Raw genomic sequence first — 27,159 nt, 5'->3', positions numbered from 1 at the left:
TTGAGCCACCTCCAATGGTTGTACACATTGTGCCCTGCAAAAAGACATCAGCTAAGGGCTGAAATGCAGCCCAAGCACCATCTGCTGTCAGCTTTTGGCAAAAGCCTGCATCAGACCAGAGGGAGAGAAACACTGCAGCTCGGAGGAAGAAGAATGCTATGCTTTCAACTTGGTTCGTCCAGTTTTTTCTTGTAATTCATTCACCCAGAGAGGACACTCTTTCTACAATTTGCACTGAGACTTGGTTTGCACTAGTATAACCCCAAGGCACTTCCCTACTTTTGTCTTACAACAACCTCAAGGCCATCATCTCTCTCCAGTGCCATGCCCACATACTAATAGCTGGGTTACTTTCCCACACAGTCTACTATGGAATAAGATGCAGTTTTAAGACTTCTTCCATTCTTTTCCTGCCCCTTATATAGACACAGACTGTTTAAAGGTTTTCCCTGTGGTTTTACCAATAATGACTCCAGGAAAAGCAAGAAAGGTTAATAGCATAATAAACACAGGAATGCTACCAACCCACAAGACATGTTACAGCTCTCTGTAGACTTCACTGCAACATCAGCAGAGGTAGGCTACTCCTTCTAAGGCTTAGTTCTTTGGCCCCTTTACTAGCAATTCTTTGGGGAGCCAGATCGACTCAATCCTCCTCTCCTTTTATTCCTGAACTATAATGCTCCTCAGTTGCTTATAACTCCTAAGTCCTCACCCTAACCCTGAATGTTCTCTAGCTTTCAATCCTACCAAACATTCACAACTTATTTATGGAACACCCACCAAGTGACAGGCACCAAGGGAAACAAGACACAGTCCCTGTTCTCAAGGGAGACTGCAGTCTGTGGCAAGCTACCATCAAGTAAACAGGAAATGACAACACAATGTGCTGAGTACTATGACACAGGAAAGTGCAAGATGCCGTGGGACAAGAAGAAGGGACACATGTCTAGACACAAGAGGTCAAGAAAGCCTTCCTAAAGAGGAAATGGTTTCTGAGCTAAGGACAAATAAGAGGTGAAAAGGAAAGGCCTGGACTGCAAGAGGATGCAGAATGTTTCCACTATTCTCTTTGAATATTCTGTTTGAATTCCAGTGTTCTGTTGGGGTATTTGAAGAGTCAGTTTGAAGAACTGAAAGAAGTTCAGTGTGGGCGGGGAAGGTAGGCTCCAAGACGGGTGAGGGTGCATAGAGGGAGATGTGACTGAGGCTGGAGAAGTTGACAGGGGCCAGGTCATAAAGGGCTTTGTCTGTTGAGCTGAAGAGTTTGGACTTTAACTTGAAGCCACCAGGGAGCTGCTGAAGAGTTTTAAATAAAAGAGAAGCAACAGGTACCAAGAAGAGCAAGTAAAACTATAAAACCTCAGATGGGAATTATTTACATCAGGGGGAAAAAACTTCCAGACAGAACCACACAATCTCAGTGCCGTCTGGCTGCACCTGCAGTGCTTCTCAACTATGTCAGGAGGACCCTTCCACCGGGGAGGAGAGTGAATGTGACCCCCAGGGCAACTTTGGAGGTTTTCATTCAAAAATTTATGTTATTTTTTTTGGCATTCTATTCCATGATATAGCCATGAGTGTTTTCATGCACCAAAACTACTTTTCATCCAGTTATCAGGGAAAACAGGCACTCCAGAATGGAAGGCTATGCTTATCCCATAGCTTCAGAAGTCCTGGATACAACCCTCCACATCCCATTCTCTCAGAAGCAGTCTTAACAAATGCTAGTATGGGAGACAAGGCCATGCAGAGGGCAGACTTACAATGCCAGATCTCCCCTTCTCCACCTTGTTATCACACTGACTAAATATCCCCCTTCCTTGGAACACTCTTCCCCAGAGGCCAGCCTCTGAGACACTCCCTCATTTGGGCAGTCTTCTCCCTTCATCAAAGCCTCCCATCTTTGCCCTACTTCCACCACCATCCCAAGCTCTACCCTAGCTTCCCACAAGAGTCTGTCTCTCCCTCTGCAACAGCCTTCAGCATATATCATCTTATTTCAATATGAGAAACCACCCTGGGCACTATCTCCTCTTCTATATTTTAAGCTTTAAGAGCAAAGAGACATGTTTCTTGTCTCTGCTGCCCATTCAGCACTTTACCCAAAAAAGGTGCTAAATAAAGGCTTACTGAATTGAACTGGATTATCCTGGCCCTTTCTTCCTTGTTCTGTTGCTAATAGGCTCTAAAGGAAAGGAAATAATTGAAGACTAACTTAGAAATTTAACCAAGTTTGTAGCAGATATAGTCACAAATATTAAACACCAAAGTATCAAATATAAAAATATCAAAGTTATTTTGTGGGTAACTAAACTATTTTGGGGGCATGATATCATTGTACTTTTTAAAAGTAGACAATGACTCATACATTGCTGATAGGGTTATAAGATGGTCCGACCATTCTAGAAAATAGTTTGATAATTTTTTATAAATTAAATATTCAATTACAGTATGACCCAGCAATTATACTCTTCATTTATTCCAAAGAAATGAAAAGTTATGTTCACATAAGAAAACTGCATGTGGGCCGGGCGCGGTGGCTCACGCCTGTAATCCTAGCACTCTGGGAGGCCGAGGCGGGTAGATCGATCGAGGTCAGCAGTTCGAGACCAGCCTGAGCAAGAGTGAGACCCCGTCTCTACTAAAAAATAGAAAGAAATTATCTGGCCAACTAAAAATATATATGGAAAAAATTAGCTGGGCATGGTGGCGCATGCCTGTAGTCCCAGCTACTCGGGAGGCTGAGGCAGTAGGATCGCTTAAGCCCAGGAGTTTGAGGTTGCTGTGAGCTAGGCTGACGCCACGGCACTCACTCTAGCCTGGGCAACAGAGCGAGTCTCTGTCTCAAAAAAAAAAAAAAGAAAAGAAAGAAAGAAAACTGTATGTGAATATTTACAGCAGCTTTATTCATAATAGCAAAAAAAAAAACAGAAATAACCAAGATGTCCTTCAGTAAATGAATGGTTAAATAAACCAGTACATCCATATCATGGACTACTACTCAGCAATAAAAAGGAATGAACTCTGGATTTGACAACAAGTTGTATGGATCATACAACTGCGAGAGCAGCTTAAACTTATTAATCATTACTTAAGTTGTTACAGATGGCACAGAGCCAAAATTGCAAGTCATGTAGCCTGGGCATACACAATGGGAAAGGGCTTTAATGCCCTAATTGTTAACACCACAAGCCTGGCACACTGGCTGCATTGGCATCACCTGGGAATAGTCAGAAATGCCATACAAGCTTGAACCACCCCAAGATCAGGGGGACAGATTTGAGCATTGCTTGGTGTATCCTCGCCAGTCGACTTGCAATAAAGCTTTCTCTTTTCTCAAAAGCCAGTGCCATAGTATTGGCTTCTGTGCATGTCAGGAAGTGAGCCCGCTGCTCAGTAACAATCTCAGGGGCATTGTGCTAAGTAAAAATAAAACCAATCTTAAATGGTTATACTGTAGGATTCCATTCCAGTAACATTCTCGAAATGACAAAATTATAGAGCTAGAGAACACATTAGTGGTTGCCAGAGGTTAGACTTGGGGGAGAGGAGTGTGAGGGAGAGGGGGTGTGGAGGGAGGTGGGTGTGGCTACAAGAGGGCAACTCGAGAGATCCTTGTGGTGATGGAACCATGCTATATCTTCACAAGTGATAAAATTACATAGAACTTCACACAAGTGCATTTAAAACTGGTGAAGTATGAATAAGGTTAGTGGACTGTACCAATGCCAATTTTCTGGTTTTGATATTGCACTATATATAGTTACATAAGATTTCACCACTGGCAGAAACTGGCTGAATGGTATACAGGATCTCCCTGCACATTTTTTTCCCAACATAGATTCTGCGGGTCTATATTTTAAAATATAATTTTTTTAAAAAGTAGACACCAAAAGCAGATGCATTTCCCATTGAAGCAAATCGCCCATCTTCTTGGATTTGCAGAAAAGAATTGGCTGGTTTGGTTTTTAACTAGCTTGGATCCAAAGGCTCCTAACACAATTACAATCAGTACTCCAGTAACACTACTGTACATACTCACCAATAGTAGAGAGTATAGTTAGTATCAGGACTTGTATTCTTTCCAGGGAGCCAAGAACACTTCATATAGCTCAGGTTGTGCCAAACACATTGCAGCTCAGTCACAGCAGACTCAGGATCACCTAGAATATCCAGGCCAAGAGTTTAGGATCCTTCTTTCCTTGTAATTCAAACTATCCAATTGCTCTGTGGCATGGGGGATGGTGAGAGTGTTTCACACTGCTTTACCAGAAAGCTAATCCCTAATATCTCACCCCATTTTACCCAGAAGCCACCCAGGACGGAGAAAACCCAAAAGTAATGTGTTCACAACCTTCTCTCTCACCTCCTGATACAAAGAAAACATCTTTGCTATTTCTGAGGGACCTAACTCTTGTACCTCTAACAAGAAAGAGAGGTTAAAGATCGAATAATATTTCAATCACAGGCAATGACTACAGAATTCCTAAATGAATGTAGAAATAAAACAACCCCTATATAATACCTGTCTTTTTAAAAAACTTTATTGAGGTACAATTTACCTTTCTGTCTTTTGATCAATACTGATACATCTTGTTTTTTAAAAAATAAACATTCCTCCTGAAGCAATTCTGGGAAAAGGTAAGCATAACTTAACCCTTAATAGTTGCCTATTGTATGCAATGACTTTAGGTGTCCTCTAATCTTTCTGACCTGAAATTGCTATCTTTATAAAGCCACTTTAGTTAAGGTATCATGTCTTTAAATTAAATGCCTCTGTTTAAAATGTAAACCTGTTATCCCTCCTGAATTTTGAAGAGGTACTGTACGAAACCATCATCAACCATTTTATGCCATAGTATGATTTAGTTTATTTTTCAGATTATTAAACTTCTAAAGAAATGAGAATAGAGCAAGTAAGTTGTTTTAAACTATGCTCCCAGCCTCCAGGCAGTCCTGAATTTTATACTTTTAGAAATAGTACTTCCTATGTTTGTGATCAGTGCAAAGCAGGTAGAGAGAGTGTAGTGCTAAGGATTGGAGGTGGGAGATGGGGCCCTGCCCTATCCAACCAAGGGACAATATAAATTTTTTTCCAGAGGTTTAATTTCTTTTTATTTTTTATTTCAGAATATTACCGGGGTACAAATGTTTTGGTCCATGAATTGCTTTTGTACAGTTTGAGTCAAAGCGGAGAGAAAGGAACACTTACACACTGTTGGTGGGACTGCAAACTAGTACAAGCTGTATGGAAAGAAGTATGGAGATACCTCAAAGAACTAAAAGTAGATCTCCCATTTGATACAGCAATCCCACTACTGGGAATTTACCCAAAGGAAAAAAAGGGACAATATAATATTAATAGATAATATGTATACAGCATTTACTCTTTGCCAGGCACTATTCTGAGCACCTCACATATATTGATTATGTAATCTAACAACCACAGGAGGTAGATATCGTCATAACAGCCACTTTACAGATAAAGAAACTGAGGTGCAGAAGGGCTAACTAATCTGCCCAAGGTCATACAACTAACAGTTGGCAGAGCTGGGATTTAAACTTAGACAGCTGGTCTCTGATAGCCCTGCTCTTAATCAGTATATGCTACTCCCCGTATGTAATGCCAGAAGGACATTGGGTGAACTGGGATTGGGGGACAATGATCAACCTCACTAACTGACAGCTTTTCTCAGGACCAGACTTGTATTGGAACTAGGCCAGCATTCTCTCTTTTTAACATCTTTCCCCAAATATATCCTGTATATCAAACTAATCTTCACATATAATGAGTAACATAGTATTTTGATTTTTTTAAAGCACTGTACCTAGAATGTGAAGACCTACAGCAAGTCACTCAGTTTCCCCTTCCTCATAAAATGGATCAGGGTAATAACATATGCCTTACTTCGCAAGATAAGCTTGTGAGGCTTGATTTAGGGGAGGGGTATGTGTGTGTGTTTCTCTGTGTGTGCATGTGTGTATCATTTTTCAAATTATTAAGTGCTACATAATCAAGCATTATTATTCAAGTTGTCTGTGAGCTCCTTGAAGGCAGAGATATATCCTCATATTTTCATTGTGTTGCCAGCACCCAGTATAGTGCCTGGCACTTATTAGACTCAGCAAATGTTTGAGAACTGAATGAATTAATGAACAATGAATACAAGTATATGGAGCATTTGGATTTATTCTCTAAACACCAAGAGATAGTGCTTTCAGTTATTACCTTCAGGGGGTGAGATGCACTTTTCCACCAAAATGCTAGGCTTCTCACTTTCATTGGTGCTACACTGGGACCCCACTTGCAGACAAATCCTCTCATTCAGGGGCACTTCTTTTGAACGACGAGTTTCTGGAGCAATTTTCTAAGGTTAGGGAATTAAAAGAGGCATTGCTGCAGTAAACACACAAAAATACACTTAAATAATAAAACATTAGCGTGCCTAAGTATGTAAAAATGGTAAGTTCTCAAAGGGTATATATAGGTAAGTGATTGTCAACTAGGAGTGACTTTGTTCCCCCTGCCACCCTCAGGGACATCTGGTAATATTTAGGGACATTTTTGGTTGTCATAACTTGGGAGGGGGAGGCTCCTGGCATCTAGTGGGTAGAGGTCAGGGATGCTGCATAGCATCGTATAGTGCAAATGCCAACCCCCTCCCCTACAACAAATCCTTTACCAAATGTCAGTAGTGCCACTGTTGAGAAACCCTGGTATAGATAAAAGACAATTTGCCACATTTTAGATGTATAAACATCATGAAATTTACCTATAAACCTACCATGCTAACATATCAACTATCTAGAAGCAATGTAAAAGGAAACAACATGATTATCAAAATTCAATTCTAAGATGATGCAGTATAGCATCAAGATCAAGGTAAAAAAGATTCCTTTAACAACCCAGGAATCATGGTTATTTGTGGGGAGAGGAAGTGAAGGGGAGGGTGCCTACAAAGAGAAACTTTTTATTAAATCCCTTTCTGTACTGTTTGATTATTTTGACTATCTCACACACACGTATAAATTTCAAAGGTTGCTATATGTGCTGAGTGTATGCACTCTTATTTTGAAAAGTGGATAAGCTTTGTGGAACCACAGGAAGCCAATTTATAGACATAATACAGACATAAATCACTAATCTGGTTATCGTGATTTAGAATAATGTGATTAAATGGCTGTCTAGGAAATTAACATTTCCCAAATTGACAGAGTTGGAATAACTAAGAATGGAGCTGCTTTTAGTCAGAGCTCCAAGTACAGCGCTTCCTGTTTTGCAATAGTTTCTGACTCAAGTTTGAGACAGTATTTCCTTTTATTTACGTGCTGATGACCACGAAGGGGGAAATTTGTCATAGTTAGCTCTACCTACCACGCAAAGGAGCTATTCTGCTGTATCATATGCCTGCTGCCAGCTGAGCATGAGGGCAACTTTGAGATACTCTTAAAACATAACGATGCCCTTGGAGAAGTATCTAGCAAATCAACAATGACTAAACCATAGCAAAGACATGGAAACAAAATCACTTTATAGAGACAGAATAGCTATTAGATCCAGTCAAAACAGCAATCCTAGCACGTTGGGAGGCCGAGGAGGGAGGATCACTTGAGCTCAGGAGTTTGAGACCAGCCTGAGCAAGACGGAGATCCTGTCTCTACAAAAAAATAGAAAAATCAGCTGGGTGTTGCGGCATGCACCTATAGCCCCAGCTACTCCAGAGGCTAAGCCAGGAGGATTACTTGAGCCCAGGAGTTTGAGCTTGCAGTGAGCTGTGATGACGCCACTCACTCTAGTCCAGGCAACAGAATGAGACACTATCTCTAACTAACCGACTGACTGACTGACTGACTGACTAACTAACTAAATAAAAAAATAAAGGGGTGAGTTGGTCAGCCCTGGAAGAATAGAAAAGGAAATATCTGCAAGAAAAATCCTGGCAGGGAGAAAAGAAAAGGTGATTTAGCTATTACTACATAGATACTGAGTATTTGTGTCCCACCAACAAAGCTATGCTTACCCTCAGTGGGGCCTCAGGCTATTCTTAGCCAAATACATCTTCTCAGCTAATACCTGATTCCTTGCCAAAAAACCTACTGATCATCTGGCTTCCCATTTGGCTCTGCCTCCAGGGATGGAATGCACCAGTTATGCTGACAGAAGTCTTCCTAGAATGCTTTACTATTGTCATTTTCACTACAAAGTAAGAAATTGGTCTTTGAGAGATGAATTAGGCTGAGGAAAAGAGGTTTCTGAGCCTGTGAAGCTGAAGACCAGCCCCCAAGATCGTGGTACTGGTGGCAGGAAGGCTTCAAATGCAAACTTTACCAACCTCACCATTTTACTAAGCACAAGTCCTTTATATCTCTGGAGAAGCCACCCTGACCTTGATAATTCTTGTTTGGAAGCTACATTTGCCCTTTGAGGACACTGAGGACAAATATATGGTCAAATGCCATAAATTAGAACCATGATGGAAAAATTTCAGTTTCTTATTATTGGATATTGGTCCACTTAGAGGGCTGAGGAGTTTTGTTACACAAAGATTATCATGATGGAGGGTGGGCGCGGTGCCTGACGCCTGTAATCCTAGCACTCTGGGAGGCCGAGGCGAGTGGATCACTCGAGGTGAGTTCGAGACCAATCTGAGCAAGAGCGAGACCCTGTCTCTACTAAAAATAGAAATAAATTATCTGGCCAACTAAAAATATATATATAGCAAAAATTAGCTGGGCATGGTGGTGCATGCCTGTAGTCCCAGCTACTCGGGAGGCTGAGGCAGGAGGATGGCTTAAGCCCAGGAGTTTGAGGTTGCTGTGAGCTAGGCTGATGCCACGGCACTCACTCTAGTCCGGGCAACAAAGCGAGACTCTGTCTCAAAAAAAAATAAAATAAAATAAAAATAAAAGATTATGATGATAGAATTTTTAAGTTAAAAATACACTTTAGTATCTATCAAAATTACAGCTAAGTAAGAGGAGTAAGTTCTAGTGTTCTATACCACTGTCAGATGACTATAGTTAACAATAGATATTACATAATTTCAAATAACTAGAAGGAGGATATTGAATGCTCTGAACACAAAGAATGATAAATGTTTGAGGTGATGGATATGCTAATTACCCTGATCTGATTACTATACATTATATGTATCAAAACATCACTATGTACCCTGTGGATATGCACAATTATTATCTGTCAGTTAAAAAAATAAAATTTTAAAAAATACTTCCGTATCTAAATCTGAACCTTATGTTTTGGGCATATAAATAATAAAATAATTTAGAAAAGAGACAGGGGGAAAGATTTTTTAAAAAAACAATTTTTAAAAATCTCTCTCAAAGTTCAAGGTAAATAATATTAAATTGGCATGAATAAAATAGGAACCCTGATAATCAATGATTGCCAGGTCAAGCATACCTCCCTCTATCTATCAGACAAGGAACTAAATCCTTCCCATCAGATCTTGATGTATGATGGCTCCCATGTGACTTCTGGCTTTAGTGACTCATTCCACTGGTAGCTGCTGTATGACATTGTGCTCCACCCCTCAGGGAATCTGGCCACCTTTGAAAATCTATCAAAAACCGAGGCCAGAGTCCTGAACTGATCCCTCCCCTTCAGGACCAATGTTCACTTGGCTGGATCACACCTTTCCCAACTCCAGAATTCCTTTCTCAGAAGGAAAGGGAGTCAGTGTCAGCCTCTCTGGATGCCTGGCCTTTTGATTCGTTTGCCTAATGGGACTTGCCTATGTTCTGGTGATGAAAGATATCTAAAATCAGATGCCAGATCCTTCTGCTTGCCAGGCTGAGGAACTATTAGACATTGACAAAACAATGGTGGAGGGCAGCTGTTTACACTAATCTTTTCTTTTTAAAAAATCATCTACAAATCCCCATCTCCCATCTTGATGAGCCCCCAATCTAAAGATTGAAAGAGAAGACAAAAATTACTCTTGCCACTCATTTTCAGCCTCAGGGTGGTAAATTTCGAAATAAGGTCCACACAGGAAATCTCCCATCACTGACTAGAAGGAACAATCCACATTTATCACAACTGCAGGAATGAAAGCCATCAAAGTTGTCAAATGGCTGAAATAAATGAGTAGGCCTTAGGCAGAAGTCACCCTTTATGGTCTCCATCTGTTCTCTTCAGAGGCAAAATGGAGGGAATAAGATTAAATGACAGTATTAGGCTGAACCAGATAATACTGACAACATTCAACCACTTTGACCTATAAAAGTGGCAATTTCATATGGTTCAATATAACAACAGTAATAGTAAAAGCTAACGGTTACCTAGCACTAACTCTGTGTCAGGTGCATTACAAACCTCATCTCCTTTAATGCACACACCATCCATATGAAGTGGACACTATTATTACCCCCCTAACCCTGCATTTTACAAACAAGAAAATGGAGACTCAGAGAGGTTAAGTGACTTGTCCAAGGTCTCTCAGCTTGAAAGAGGAAGAGACAAATTTTCAGATCCAATTCTAGACGATTCTGCTGCCTCCTAAGGTTATTTTAACTCTAAATTTCTTAAGTACACTGAGGAATTAGTCCCATTTCTGGGCTAGAATATCAGTATGGCTACCTAATTGATCCTTGGCAGGCTAATTAAAGGGACCTAAAAGGTGAACTCTCCTCAGGGTTCTAATTAGATACCAAGATGACTACAAGGTTTACACCCAGTGGAACTTAAGGGTGTTTCCCTGAGTTTCTCAAGGCTGAACTACCAAAAATCGCCACCTAAGAATCCAAATGCCTAAGGCCTTTCCTTAAGAATAAGAGGAAGCCAACAGTATGTAAAGAAGGAGCTGGGATCTCGAGTTTCACTGCTTGAAGTATCATAGGCGGGGCAGTGGCTCATGCCTGTAATCCTAACACTCTGGGAAGCCAAGGTAGGATGACTGCTTGAGGCCAGGAATTTGAGACCAGCCTGGGCAAGAGCGAGACCTTGTCTCTACAAAAAAAAAAAAATAGAAAAATTAGCCAGGCATGGTAGTGCGTGCCTATAGTCCCAGCTACTTGGGAGGCTGAGGCAGGAGGATCCCTTGAGCCTAGGAGTTTGAGGCTGCAGTGAGCTATGATGATGCCACTGCACTCCAGCCTGGGGGACAGAGCGAGACCCTATTTCCAAAAAGAAAAAAGAAAAAAAAAAGTCATAGGCTTCTGCATTTAGAAGAGCTCTTTTAAAATGCAAATACCTCTGACTAGCCTCAATTCTTTATCAATTAACACCTAAACCATAATTTAACACTGCAGCAGGGCAAGGGAGAGGAAAGGCAGATTAACAAGTTTCCCTCCAGAGGAAGAACATGTTCCATCCTCACTATTAAACTTTCACATGTATTATTTTCTGTGTCCCGGCAAGCCAGGGAAATAAATAGGGCCACACTTTACCCATGAGGAAACTAAGGCTCAGAGAGGTTAAGTTATTTGTCCCAGGTTACTGAGCCAGCTAAGAGTGACAGTACCAGCTAGAACCTAGTTCTCCTGACCTTTTCTGCCACCAAAGCTGCTTGAACCTGGTGATTTCACAATTCACTGATGCAAAGCACTATTACTAATAACTTTTCATTCTACCTCCTCAAAATCCTGGACAAATGCAACCCCAAATACCCCTCCACACACAAACACACACACTAAAAGAACATATAGGCCGGGTGCGGTGGCTCACGCCTGTAATCCTAGCACTCTGGGAGGCCAAGGCGGGTGGATCGCTCGAGGTCAGGAGTTCGAGACCAGCCTGAGCAAGAGCGAGACCCCGTCTCTACTAAAAATAGAAAGAAATTATCTGCCCAACTAAAATATATAGAGAGAAAATTAGCCAGGCATGGTGGCGCATGCCTGTTGTCCCAGCTATTCGGGAGGCTGAGGCAGTAGGATCACTTAAGCCCAGGAGTTTGAGGTTGCTGTGAGCTAGGTTAACGCCATGGCACTCACTCTAGCCCAGGCAACAAAGCAAAACTCTGTCTCAAAAAAAAAAAAAGAACATATAAAGATACAAAAGAGGTGAATAAGATTATCATAAAGAAACTGAAATCATCCAATCCTGATAGCAAAAATTCACTTAAATCCATCAACTACATCAGACTGGAAATCTTGAAAGTTTTCCTCACGTTTCCCCAGGCATTAGAAAACCCTCTACTCAAACCCACCTGCCTCTGACATCTCATTTTTTCACTTTCTATGTGGCTATTTACTTTTACACCACATAGTTTTTGCATGTCTATCTGTATGTGTGATTAGCAAGATAGTGAATGTGAAAATTCCTGAAAAATTAAAAGTGTCACATAGATATAAGGCAATACAGCTATAGGCAAGAATATAGGAACAAATGTTAACAATAGCATAATTACTTATTGAGTGCCTAACAGATAAAAATATCTAATATTTTCTATCACAGCAATCTCAGTTGCATTTAACTATCAAATAATCAGCAAATATTTTAAGTGTTCAATTTTGCCAGTAGTTGTTTCTACTGGCAACTTCAATTTCAATTGAAATCTGGACACAACCCAAAATAAAATTCCCACTTTGATATAAGATCAGAACTTGGTTTATTCTTGGCTCCAATTCACAGTGTTCACTTTATCTCATCAATGTAATATGTTCCATAAAACTTACCTTATCCTGTTTGTCACCAAAATGACTAAAATACCATAGACTACAATTTGGGCTGGCTCCTTCAGGAGGATTCCATGTCCATATTATTGTGCAGAGGTTTTCAACAGAGACACTCAAATTTGTCACAGGTGGCTGAGTTTCTGTTCAAATCAAGCAAAAAAAATAAATTTTTCAGCACCACTCAGTATTTTTAATGATTCATTTAATCCATTCTCCCAAGTCCTAGAGGACAAGAATAATAACAGCTGAGTTAATATCTAACATTTACTGAGCCAGGCACTATTCTAAATATTCTACATATATTAATCCATTTAATCCTCACAACCACCTCTGTGATAGGGACTACTACTAGCCTCATGTTAAAGATGAGAATACTGAGGCACAGGGAAGTTAAGTCACTTGTCCCACATCCCCATAGAAAATGGCAGAGCTGGGATTGCAACCTGAAAAGTGTGGCTCCAAGGTCATATTCTTAACCTTGCATAAAGGTAATATTCTTTTTTTATTTAATAATAAATCCAACACCCCTCCCCAAAATAAAAACAAACCATGCCAAATGTGCAGCTGTCAATCTGCTAGCCATCGGGATATTAAAGAATTCAATAATGTAATCAAGATTTAGCTTTAGGTTTAAGAAACTTTAATGCTTTAAAGAATTCTGCCTTGTCACTTGTTATCTGAGTAACTAGCAATCAGAACTTTATACAAATGTAACCAAGTGACTAAGAATACCAGAAAATCTTTATCTATGGCCCTCTTAACCAAAATAGAATCAAAAGAAACTAAACACATGCAATAATGCAGAAGTGCCAAGTCTCTTGGATGTGGTTTACAAAGTTATAAACTGAATCTTAGGCCGGGAGCGGTGGCTCACACCTGTAATCCTAGCACTCTGGGAGGCCGAGGCGGGTGGATCGCTCGAGGTCAGGAGTTCGAGACCAGCCTGAGCAAGAGCGAGACCTCGTCTCTACTAAAAAAATAGAAAGAAATTATCTGGCCAACTAAAAATATATATAGAAAAAATTAGCCGGGCATGGTGGCGCATGCCTGTAGTCCCAGCTACTCGGGAGGCTGAGGCAGTAGGATCACTTAAGCCCAGGAGTTTGAGGTTGCTGTGAGCTAGGCTGACGCCACGGCACTCACTCTAGCCCAGGCAACAGAGCGAGACTCTGTCTCAAAAAAAAAAACAAAAAAAAAACTGAATCTTAAACCAAATGTATAAGAAACAGTTTTGAATGTTTCAGGTGAATCATGTCCCAGTTACCCTCATTTGATCATTGTATGTTGTGTGCTTGTATCAAGATGTAACATGTACTCCATGAATATGTACAATTATTATGTATCAATAAAAAATTTTAAAAAAGAAACACTTTTGAACTTTCTAACTGGGTCGTGCAGAAAAGTATGCTTCTCGATTTATTTTTTAAAGTACTTAATAACTAGAATTTACTTTTAAATCAAACTTGAGCATATAAAAAAATTGATTACCAACCAAACAGGACTGATTCAGGTAAGGCAGAAAAATGGAGAGTACCTTGATTTGAGTCAGGTTTTATAAAAGAATTAATAAATGTAGAATTCCTATTAGTCTTTCAATGTAAAAGCCATTGTTATGACTCGAGCAAAAATTTTAAGAGTCTCCAAATTAGGTATCTATGTTTTTGTACTTAACTGTGAAGCTTTTGCTCAAGGAGCCTGTCTTTGTGCCAATCACTTTATTGGTTTATTGATTTACAAATGATTACAACATCCCGTTAATAAAATGGAAATGTAAAATGACTTAGTATTTTAAATAACTTCAAGTTCTATACTGTGGCTCTTCTTCATGAGAAATATTGAACCAACAAGAGAAACAGATTCAGCCCAGCAAGACTCTCATGCTGGAAATTACTACTTATAAGCCTTAACTGCCATAGCCTTGCATTGCTTTGCCTAAAAGTACAACTCAATTAAGAGTATACCTTCAGGAAATAGTTCATATCTTCACATAGCCATAAAAATAATTTAACAATTTAATGAGTAGGTTTCCTGTCATTATTTTGGCAATATCATAAAATATTTTTAGACCTGAAAGAGCTACTATGATTCAGAAGACCTTAAATTTCCCAAACCAACATTGAACATCACTTAAAACTTTTGTTGGCTCTAAACAGAACAATATCTTGCAAATCCTCATAATCTATGGGCTCATTATAAGAAAGTTACCCTAAAGAAAATCTTTCCAACATGCAGACACAAACTTTGAGTGCCACTATAACAGCAGTACTGAAGATGTTAGCTAAGATATTTTAGTGGACAATCTGTCAACTGACATCCAGTATAAGTTACAGTCTTTTCATTTTGCTTATTTTAGGTATCTTGGACTGAGCAGTAACCTGATGCTGACTTGTCTGCCTAAAAGATTTCGCTTTTCAAGAAAAAGAAATGATAAGGAGTGGCCAGGATGTGTATTTATCAGGAAAAATACAGTAAAGGCCCCACTGCTCAGTCCAAGAGGCCTTGGCAGCTGTCCCCTTTGTAACCAACTCCACCCGAGTTATATTCTTAGACACTAGCATTTCCAAGTTGTTCTCCTCCAGGAATTTGGAGTTCCTTACACTTGGGATACACATCTTAATAAAGACAGTTCAATCTCAGCAGTTGTGTAAATTTTAAAAGTTCATCTTTAATGGGGCTTGCTAACATGACCTGGTAATTGTTTTTTTTTATAGTTTTTCCAAAGAAGTACTGACAAAGAGATTTAGCAGCCCTTATTCCCCTGAGGTCTGACACTAAGCAGATGGAGATAGAGCTTTGACTAATCTGAAGAGGGAAGGGAAAGAGGAGCAACTGTGAAACATCATTTCAAACTTTCCTGAGAACTTTTCTTGAGACCAAGACTATCAAAATCCTCCCCCAGAAAGTGGGTCTGAGGGCATACAAGAACCTTCTGTCCTATCTTTGCAATTTTTCTGTAAACCAAAAATTGCCCCAGAATGAAGTTATTAAAGTTATTTTAAAATAATCCCCCCATATTTTTTGAAGTGGCAAACTGAATCATTAGTAATGACTTAAGGACCATAGTTATAGTAATTTATCAAATTTAGAGTTAAATGTTGTACCCTAAGGCTAACAGTTTGGAGTACACTCAGCCTCTTACATAATCAGCAATACCTATCTTGTTACCTTCCTCTCTAGGCAAAAGCTTCCATTTGTCCCAAAACATTAATCCCACAGGCACTGTGTACTTGGGGTTTCCCTAACAGTTAATTTTATATGTAGCAGCTACTTGGTCAGCAGCCTACAAAGGCCCTTGACTCTCAGTGTTCATTCCCTCTCTCCTAACTCTACCATAAATAGCTTTTCCCAAGGCCCACTGTGGGAAGGAGCAGCCCAGAGCAGGACAAGGCTTCACAGAAGCAAGGAATTCCTATCACATAGCATTAAAACACAGCCAGTGCCAGGAATCACCAATGGCTCAGGCAAAAAGAGCTATCATTAGGATTTTAAGTGATTACAGGGGTGTATGGCTAGTCCATTTTGGCCTTTCTAACATCGTGCCACTAATATTTTTGAAGACAAATCATTTGTCAGGTAGAGAGCCTCTAATATTAATAAAAACTTTGTTCCTATTGGAGACTATAATCTACTTTAGGATAATCTGCCTTATTCTGCAATTTCCAGAAATATGTTGTGGCCATAATTCAGGATACCTGGTTTAACACTTCCTGATGCTCTACCCACCTCCCTCCCTCCCACTCCCACACAAAAAGTAAAGCGCCGATAATAAAAAGATGACCTATTTATGGTTCACTTCAATTGCACTCCAATTTTCAAGGTGAGTTAAGACATTTTAAAATCTATTTTTTAACCTCAGTTTTGAAATAGAACAATAGCTGGCTCTACTTCCAATCTCTCAAATGTGATTAATTTTTTCCAAACTGTTTTGAAGTGTCCTTTAGTCAGATCTTCTAACTAGTTTGCATTTTAGGCTACTTGGGGCTACCTGCCATCCTTTCTTTATTTTTTCATACCAGTTCCCTCCATATCTATTGAGATTTTTCTACTTCCCATACTTTCAATTCATACACATTGATTCTGGGAAGATGGTAGAGTAGGAAGCACCAGGAATCTATCTCCCCATCTAGACAAGAATTGTATTGGCAGAATCTGTCTGATATAACTATTTCGGAACTCTGGAGTCTATTGAAGGTTTGTAACGCCAAAGGAAAGGCTTGGATGGTAAACTGGAGTTAATTTTGATCAACTTGGGTTAATTTCTAGAAACACAAAACCCACCAAAACTAAATCATGAAGAAATACAAAATCTGAATAGACCCATAAGTAGAGAGATTGAATCAGTAATCAAAAATCTGACAAAGAAAAGCCCTGGACCTCATGGCTTCACAGATGAATTCTGCTAAACATTTAAAGAAGAACTAATACCAATCCTTCTCAAACTTCCTAACTCATTCTATGAGGCCAGCCTTATGTGATACCATAGCCAGATAAAGATACTACAAGAAAACTACAGACCTATATCCCTTATGAACATCAATGTACAAATCTTCAACAAAATACTAGCAAAATGAATTTAGGAGCATATCAAAAGGATTATGAATCATGACCAACTGGGATTTATTCCTGGACTACAAGGATTGTTTAACATACAAAAATCGATTAATGTATTAGACCCCGTTAACAGAATGAAGGCGGAAAAAACTAATACATGATCATCTCGATGCAGAAAAAGCATTTGACAAAATTCAATATCCTTTCATGATAAAAACTAGGATGTAAGAAAACTACTTTAAAGGTTATATATGGAAAAACTCACAGCAAACATCACACTTAATGGTGAAAGACTACAAGTTTTTCCTCTAAAATCAGGAAGAGGACAAAGATGCCTATTTTTGCCACTTCTATTCAACATGATACTAAAAGTCCTAGCCAGAGCAAGTAGACAAAAGAAAGAGATAAAAGGCATCCAGATGGAAAGTAAGATGTGGAATTATCTCTGTTTGCAAATGATATAATCTCTTTTTTTGATGATATAATCTTATATGTACAGAACCCTAAAGATTCCACAAAAAACTGTTAGAGCTAGTAAATGAATTCAGCCATGTAGAAGGAGACAAAGCCAACACACAAAAATCAGTTGCCTCTCTATACACTAGCAATTAACAGCCTGAAGAGGAAATTACAATGACGTTTTTTGCAGAAATAGAAAAACTCATCCTAAAATTTATATAAATATCAAAGGATAATGAATACCCAAAACAATCTTGAAAAGGAAGAATAAAGCTGTAGGATTCGTATTTCCTAATTTCAAAACTTAGTATGAAGCTGCAGTAATCAAAACAATGTGGTATTGACACAAAGACAGACATATAGACCAATAGAATAAAAGAGAGAGCCCAGAAATAAATCATCACATTTATGGTCAAATGATTTTTGACAAAAGTGCCAGGACTACTTAATGGGAAAAGGAAAGTCTTTTTACCAAATGGTGCTGAGAAAACTGGACACCCACATGCAAAAGAATGAAATTAGACCCTTACCTAAAATCAAGTACAAAAATTAACTCTAAATGGATCAAAGACCAAAATATAAGACTAAAACTATAAAACTCTTAGAAGAAAACATGAAACAACAGCTTCACAACATTGGATTCAGCAATGATTTCTTGAATATGATACTAACAACACAGGTAACAAAAGAAAAAATTGACAAATTGAACTTCATGACAAATTTTAAAATTTGTGTATCAAAAGACAATATCAACAGTAGAAAGGAGAACCACAGAATGGAAAAAAATATTTGTAAATCATATATCTGATAAGGGATTAATATCCAGAACATAGAGAAAATACCTAAAACTCAACGATCAAAAAAAAAAACAACCTGATTCAAAAATGGGTAAAAGGGTTAAATAGACATTTCTCCAAAGAATATATACAATTAACTGGCCAATAAGTACATGAAAATGTTCAACATCACTAATACTTAAGGAAATGTAAATCAAAACTGCAATAAGACACCAACTTGTACCCATTAGGATGGCTACTATCAAAAAATAGAAAATAAGTGCTGGTGAGGAACTGGGGAAATTAGAACCTTAGTGCATAGTTGGTGGAAATATAAAATGGTACAGCCACTGTGAAAAACTGTATGGTGGTCCCTCAAGAAGAAAATAGAATTACCATATTATCTAGTAATTCTGCTTCTGCATATACACCCAAAAGAACTGAAAGCAGGGTCTCAAAGAGATATTTCTACACTCATGTTCAAAATAGCATTATTCACAATAGCTAAAACATGGAAGCAACCCAAGTGTCCATCGACAGATGAATGGATAAGCAAAAGGTGGTATATACATAAAAGGGAATACTATTCAGCCTTAAGAAAGAAAAGAAAAACCTATGACATATGTTAAAACATGGATGAACCTTGAGGGCATTATGCTAAATGAAATGAGCCAGTCACAAAAAAAGACAAATACTGCATTATTCTACATACATAAGATACTTAGAGTAGTCAGAATCATGGAAATAGAAAGCAGAATGGTGATTGCCAGGGGCTGGGGGAATGGGACTTATTGTTTAATGGCTACAGAATTTCACTTTTATAAAACGAAAAGTGTTACAGAGATAGATGGTGTTGACGGTTGCACATTATGGATGTATTTAGTAACACTGAACTGTATGCTTAAAAATGGTTTGAAATGGCAAATTTTGTTATGTGTATTTTTCCACAATAAAAAGATTGAAAACATATAATACTCTCTGAAATTTTAAATACAATCTCCAGATGTTTAAATATATATGAATATATGTGAATTGTGTGTGGGGGTATGTATAATATACTTAGACATATACATAAATGATAATTACACTTCTTGTAAAGGTCTCTAACAGATTTTCATATATAACTTAATTATAAGCGCACAGACTCTGGAGCCAGACTGTCCAAGTTCATATCCTAGGTCTGCTATTTACTAGCTGGCATGTTACTTAACCTCTCTATTCCTCAGTTCTCTCATCTATAACATGAGGATAATAATAGTAACTTCTTGCAAAGGGTTATTATGAGGATTAAATGAGTTAACAGAGGTAATGTGATTAGAGCAGTGCCTGCACAGAGCAAGTGCTATGTATGTGTAAGCTATCTGCTTGCTTTCTTTCTTAAGAGTTGAAAATGTTCCAAATGGTTGCTTTAGTTTTCTGTGGAATTGATGTGTGCCATGGCCCTTAAGACAGGACAAGTATCCTTCTGCCTCGTAAGCTTTACTTAGGCATCTCATTTCAACCATTTCTTGGGGGTTGATCGTTGACTTTAGAAAGGGGAATGGGAATGAGGAAGGGATCCAAGTATGTCCCTCATCTAAACTTCAAACCCCAAGTAAGTCTCGACAGTCATCGAGCACTGCATCCTAGTCAAATCAAGAGTTAACACAATCAATACTCTTTTAAATAATAAGGCATTTGCTTAGCTTATTGCTTTTGTTCTCTTCTGTTCAATCAGAGGAGCTGGCAGAGGCACGCATGTTTCGGGAAAAGTGAAGGAAATCACAAGTATCATATATGAGTCATCTATCTCCTTCCGTTACATCCACTCAGGCATCAACTCCTGTCCATTTTTTTCTTGCAACATCTTTCTTAATTACCCCAATCACACATATGTGCTCTGTTGGGCCCCATGGGGTGGGCAGATGCCAGTAAGTCCTGAGTGGGAGGAGCTTACAGCACATCTTTCTAGTGGAGACCTGCAACCCTAAATTCCTTTGTAGCTTCACATTCCAGTAGCTCCCTTACCCAGGCAAGCCTCCCTGCTGCCTTCCCCTCCAATGTCATTTCCCTCATGCTGCACCCCACTTGGGGCCTTCAAGGGCAAATAAAGCTCTTCTGCCTGGATTGACTTTGCCAACACACCCTCCTGCCAAGCCAGGCTCCTTACTGACCACAAAGGAGTACACTCACTCTCAGTTCCGGGTCTCTGCTTCTGCTGTTCAAACCCCACCAAGAATAACTTCTCCACCTACTCAAATCCCACCCACCCAGAAGGTTTACCTCTTCCATAAAACTACCAACCTTCACAGTTTCCTCTCTTCTGAACGCCTATAGTACTTATTGCTTGGCCTATACAACCCTGCCATTCTAAAGCCCGTCTTCAACATATGATCATTCACTTCTTAACAAATGGCTTGCACACACTTTCATGGGTCCCAAGCAGTCCTGCCCTGCTACCCTGGGAGGCGTCCAGCTCAATTCTATGGCGAGAGGTGCTGAGTACAGTGGTTAAGGGCATGGCCTGTGGAATCAGGCTGCCACGACTGGAAACCTGGCTTTACCAGCTATACGACTTTGGGCAAGGGTCGTGGCCTCCCCGTGCATCAGCTTCCTCGTGTACAAAATGGGAATATTAACAGCACCTACAGCTTAGGTCGTTAGTGAAGATTAAATGAAATAGTACAAGTAAAGCACTTAGAAAACTCTGGGCATAGAGTTAACACTACATACATGCTAGCTGTTTTTATTAAGACATGCCACAGTGTGGGCTATTGAGCCAAACAGACTAAACTAAGCTAGTAACCTAATCATTTTATAAACATTCAGAGGATTAAAGCTGGAGGAACTGTTAGAGCTTATGGAGTTCAACCTCCTCATTTCACAGATGTGCAAACTGCAGGACAAAGGAGGGGAAATGACTAGCCCAGAGTCCCGCAGCTGGTAAATGTCAGAACCACTAAAATTCAAGTCTCCTGACTGGAAACAACTAATGTTTTTTCACCATACTTCAATGCAATTCTATCAGTATTTCTAATGGGAAGAAAGTTTCTGTATTCTAAGTAACCAAGTTACCCACAAACCCTTGTGACAAAACTGATTAAGTTGGGGGTTGCCAGTATTGCCTAGAAGGCCAGCTGTTGTTTCAGGTGTGTGTGGGAGGGAGTTTGTAGGAGTGAGGGTGCTGGAGTGGCACTGTGAAAAATCAAGACATTAATGAGATGGGTGACCTTAGACAAGGCCCTTCCCTTCTCTGGACTGCAGTGTCCCCATATAATTATCAGATGTTCCCAACTGAAGGAGAGGCACTTTGGGGGCAAGGATGTTGTTGTATACGCTAAGGTTCTAAGTCAATCTATAAAGCCTACCTTACTACTAAACAAGGCAGTCACTTGAATTATAATTTTTTTTTTTTTGAGACAGAGTCTCGCTCTGTTGCCCAGGCTAGAGTGCTGTGGCATCAGCCTAGCTCACAGCAACCTCAGACTCCTGGGCTCAAGCGATCCTCCTGCCTCAGCCTCCCGAGTAGCTGGGACTACAGGCATGTGCCACCATGCCCGGCTAATTTTTTCTATATATATTTTTTAGTTGTCCAGAAAAATTTATTTCTATTTTTAGTAGAGACGGGGTCTCACTCTTGCTCAGGGTGCTCTCGAACTCCTGACCTTGAGCGATCCTCCTGCCTCCCAGAGTGCTAGGATTACAGGCATGAGCCACCTCCCCCAGCCTTGAATTATAATTGACTGACAAGCTTCAAGCCTCCCCCACGTCTCTACTCAAATGCCACCTTTTCAGTAAGTTCTCTCACTCCACCCTATTTACAATGGCAAACCCCTTCCTGCTTTTTTTTTTCCTCCATAGTACTTAAGGCCCGGGAACATACCATATATTTTACTTTTCCCTGCCCCCTCTGACTTTGCCAATATCATATTAGCCCCACAGGACTTGATCTATTTTGCCCACTGCTGCCTTCTCAGCCCCAGAACACTGGCTGGCACAGAGTGGACACTACATTTTGTTGACTTAATCGATAGAGGGCATCAAAGTTTCCTAATCAACATTTCAATGTAGGTTTCAAAGCACAACACACTGGTAAAAATGCAATAAGCACACTGTGGGTGTTTGTGTCAATGTGTTGGAGCTTCCACTGTCACCTAAAATGTCCAGAAGGCCACTCGTGCCAGGATCTATCCGTGAGGAAGTTACTAATCCTTAATTTTTACAGCAACTCTGTTGGGTTGATCAATTAAAAGTTGCAGCACAGGGTGAGAGGTCTAGAAAAACTGAACTATCTTCTCAACTTTTCCATAAATCTACAATTATTTCCTAAAATATAAGGTTTATGAAAGAAAGGGGGGGGGAGCATTTTCCTAGATTCGGCTCCGAGTTTCCCAAAGGATTTCATGGACGCCAGAGGAAATCGTGACCCTCACGTTCTTTTTCTACAGGGACTGGGATCTTTTAAGGTTCCCTTCAACTTTCACCCCCAAGAGCCACCCTCAGATAGTGAGGATCAGCGCGGCCCCGGTCAAGGAGCCGCGGCGCGTTCCCAGCTCGCCCGGATTTCGGTCGCCTTCTCCGCGGGCTCCCGGCCCTTCTTCCCCCGGGCGCTCACAGGCGACATTGCGGGCGCCGACCAGCGGTCCCCGACACCGCGGGCATGTTTCGGTCCCACCCCCGGGCGCCAGCCTCCTCGGCTCTTCTCGACGGCGCAAGGGAAGTGAGACGGCCGGCCGTCTTGCTCCTGCTTCGCCGCCGCACCCGGGCTCCGGGAAAACCCCGCCGCTCCTGGGTCCCACCTTGAACCGGGAGCCAGGGTCTGGCCCCGGAGACCCGGCGCGGGAAGCCACAGTCGCCGAGCGCCGGGCGTCGCGAGGGCAGCCCCAGCGCCGACCTCCCGCTGCAGCCCTCGGGCCCCGCGGTGCCCTCCTGGGCCTCTCGGCCCCGACCCTCCCCTCCCCTGGCCGTCTGGCCGTCGCCCCGGGCCCCGGGGGCCGCACTCACCCGTGGGCGCGGCGCCCCCACCGCTGCAGGCGCAGAGCAGCAGCGCCCACAGCCCGCAGAGCCCCGCCGGCCGCTCCATGCAGCCCCTCGCTCCGAGCCCGGCCGGGCTGGAGCCTTGGCAGTCTCCGCCTCCTGCGCTCCCTCTCCCACTTCCCGGCTCCGCCGCCCTGGAGGCCGGGGGCCGGCCAGACGGGAAGGGCCGCCCCGCCCACCGGCCTCAGGTAACCTGAGCCGACGAGCGCGGGCGGAGGGAGCGGGGCGCCCGCGGCTCAGGCGGCTCCCGGAGCCCGACACCTGGCCGGCCCGCAGCGCCCGGGTCGGGTCTCCGAGCGAACAGAACTTCCGCGACCACGTCGCCGGCCCTGCCCCGGCGCGTGCCCGGCCCCCGCCCTCCTCGCGGTGCGGCCAGCGCTCGCCCGCGTCGGCGCTGCCACTGGACTTGCGGGGCCTCGGAGGTGCCAAGGGCTGTGCCCTGCTGGACACCAGGGCAGGGGCATCTACGGGATAGAGCCTTGGCCTGGGAGTCTGAAGACCTGCCTTCCAGTCCTTGGCCTCGAACCCTTGTCTCCTAAGCTCTTACTCCACAGTTAGTAATAACAGCCCTACCTCACTGGGAGGACTTGGAAGACCAAATAGGGGACTGGGCGGCACTGTGCTTTGTGAAAAGGACAAACGGCATATTTGAAAGCTAGTAATAAACAATGTTGAGTCAGATAAAAAAAAAAGCAATATTCCAAATATGAGGAACAGTACCATACTATGTACCTGTACTTGCATTTTTAAAAGCGCACGACCAACTTTCTATATATTTATTTTTCAGGGGTATGCATTCAGAGGATGGCAGGTGAGTGGGAAGAATACACCTTGAATACTTAAAATCGGGTGCCTATGAGGGTTGATGAGGCTGGGGAGGGAGGAAAACAAGAATCCGCATGAGTTTCCTACTGCTGCTGTAATGAATTACCACAGATTTAGTGACTTAAAACAACAGTTTTATTATACTACAGTTCTGAAGGTCAGAAGTTTCATTGAGCTAAAAGCTAGGTGTGGGCAGAGCTGTGGCCTTCTGAAGATTCTAGGGGAGAATCTTTTTCCTTGACTTTTCCAGCTTCTACAGGCTGCCCACATTCCTTGGCTTGTTGCTGCACCACTTAGACCTCTGCTGCCCTTGTCACATGTTTCTCTGACTCTGACCCTCTTGCCTCCCTTTTTCCCTTATAAGGACCCTTGCAATTAGATTGGGCCTACCCAATAATCCACAGTAATCTCTCCATCTCAAAATTCTCTCTTTTTTTTTTTTTTGAGACACTCTTGCTCTGTTGCCCAGGCTAGAGTGCCGTGGGATCAGCCCAGCTCACAGCAACCTCAAATTCCTGGGCTCAAGCGATCCTCCTGCCTCAGCCTCCCAAGTAGCTGGGACTACAGGCATGCACCACCACGTCCAGCTAATTATTTCTATTTTTTAGTAGAACAGCCTCTTGCTGAGGCTGGTATCGAACTTCTGTCCTCAAGCAAGCCTCCTGCCTTAGCATGCCAGAGTGCTAGGATTACAGGCCTGAGCCACCATGCCCGGCCAAAACTCTTACTTTAATCACATCTGCAAAGTCATTTTTGCTGTGTAAAATAACATATTCACAAATGTTGGGGATTAGGGTGTAGATATTGTGGGGGGACATTATTCTATTACCTCTATGTCTGGATGGATGATGGGACTCACTATCTGAGGTGTATTTTGGTTGAATTAAGCCAATGTAGACACCTGAAAGCAGTTACAAAAAATATAGCAATAAAAATGCTGATTATATACCTAGTCTAGACCATGGGGATGTTTAACCTATTTGAAATAAAGGCTCCACTCTTGGAATTAAGGCCCTCAAGTTCAATAAATATTCATTAAGTTTTTCCAGGAACTGTGGAAGACAGTCATTAAAAGCAGAGCCTGCCAGTTAAGACCTGCGATCAGTTTGAGGGGTTATCATTAAGGGCAAGAACAAGGAATTGTGGGATACAAAAAGGGTACCTTCTGGGAGAAAAATGCTAAGGGGGGCTTCCAGGAGGAGGGCCTGTCTGTGCTGAATCTGATAGCGGTGGTGAACCTGTTGCCTTAAGGCAAAATGTAGGCTTCTAGGTCCTTGAGTGTGGCCTTTTAACTGAATCCAAATTTTACAGAACAAATCCTTTTATTAAGAGGGGTGCAGCAGAGAAAGATGAAGCTTTTCTTGCCTCCTTTGGTGCTTTAAAAAGAACAATCTTGAAATCAGAAGGCTGCAGGTTTTCCACCCCTTCTGGGCATGGTGGTCCACACCTGTAATCCCAGCTAAATAGGAGGCTGAGGTGGAGGGAACCCTTGAGCCCAGGAGTTCAAGACCAGCCTGAACAACATAGCAAGACCCCCATATCAAAACAAGAATAAATCCTGCATATATTATTGAACAATATAATGCTTATGAAAACACTCTGTAAACTAGCAAAGCCTGTAGAACTGAGAGATATTACTATTGTTTCTAAACTCCCCCTTGAATAGGTCAGCCACTCACTAATCCATGGCCTTCCCTCCTGCATCACCACACACATATACACTTGTTGACATTTGCTATAAACATTATACAATATGCTTATAATAATGTTTCCAAAATTATTATCTCATCTGCCTTTTAAGGAGTCACCAGTTGGAACAGAAGCTCCTGGGGACTGGCTAAGTGCCATCATGGGCACTTCCTGGCACAGATTGTGTGAGCACTTAATAAAATGAACAGTAATGTCAGGAAATGATTAGAAAAATAAGGGTCGAGACTTGTTGTCAGCCTCCAGGAAAGGCCTTCAGAATGTGAGCATTGTGAGGAAAAAGACAAAGGGTGGTATAGGGACGGGAGATTTCCTTTTACCAAGATAGTTCTCAGGGCCTGGCAAGTGGCTCACGCCTGTAATCCTAGCACTCTGGAAGGCCGAGGCGGGCGGATTGTTTGAGCTCAGGAGTTCAAGACCAGCCTGAGCAAGAGCAAGACCCCATCTCTACTAAAAATAGAAAGAAATTATATGGACAGCTAAAAATATATATAGAAAAAATTAGCCGGGCATGGTGGTGCATGCCTATAGTCCCAGCTACTCGGGAGGCTGAGGCAGTAGGATTGCTTGAGCCCAGGAGTCTGAGGTTGCTGTGAGCGAGGCTGACGCCACGGCACTCACTCTAGCCCGGGCAACAGAGCGAGACTCTGCCTCAAAAAAAAAAAAAAAAAAGTTCTCAGGGCCTTTTCTGGAGGTTAATGACAAGTGGCGAGCCTTATTTTTCTAATCATTTGCTGCAATTACTGTTCATTTTATTAAGTGCTCACACAATCTATGCCAGGCAGTGCCCGTGGTGGTACTCAGCAGTCCCCAGGAGCTTCTGTTCCAACTGGACGCTCCTTAAAATGCAGATGACACAATCGTTTTGGAAACGTTATTATCTCCCCTTAAGACCATATAGTCAGTTCCCTTTCTTCGAGACCCTAAACATCAAGCAACAGTTTTTTCAAAATTTTTGACGGGGGTGGAAAGGGTTAAAAATGCTGTTTTTTTCAACATTAAACTTTTATTTGTAATCTCCATGTACTGTTATTCAAAGAGCATGTTGGGCTGAATCAGGCCACTGCCCTGGTCTGCAGGAGGAATGAAGACAAATGGAAGGCTTTCCAGGAACTGCAATAGACAAGGAGCTCTCAGTTTGGCTTTTGTAAATCAAAATCATGATGAGTCAACATCAAGTTTAGCT

General features: G+C 41.5%; 1 protein-coding gene across 1 annotated transcript in view; it reads right to left on the bottom strand.

The window, feature by feature from the left end:
- Nucleotides 1-23,683, bottom strand: part of IL13RA1 (interleukin 13 receptor subunit alpha 1) — a 53,637-nt gene extending 29,954 nt beyond the window's left edge. Inside the window, exons 1-4 of the mRNA XM_045538720.1 lie at nt 23,409-23,683; nt 12,640-12,779; nt 6,233-6,371; nt 4,046-4,166 (exon numbers count right to left, since the gene is read on the bottom strand). Of these exons, the coding sequence (XP_045394676.1) occupies nt 4,046-4,166; nt 6,233-6,371; nt 12,640-12,779; nt 23,409-23,487 (479 nt within the window). The 5' untranslated portion in view covers nt 23,488-23,683. The remainder of the gene's footprint in view (nt 1-4,045; nt 4,167-6,232; nt 6,372-12,639; nt 12,780-23,408) is intronic.
- Between the last annotated feature and the right edge of the window lie 3,476 nt (nt 23,684-27,159).

Source organism: Lemur catta, chromosome X (genome assembly GCF_020740605.2).
Source record: "Lemur catta isolate mLemCat1 chromosome X, mLemCat1.pri, whole genome shotgun sequence".
NCBI lineage: Eukaryota > Metazoa > Chordata > Mammalia > Primates > Lemuridae > Lemur > Lemur catta.
Note: the sequence above shows the minus strand (reverse complement) of the source record. Positions and strands in the feature narration are given on the sequence as shown.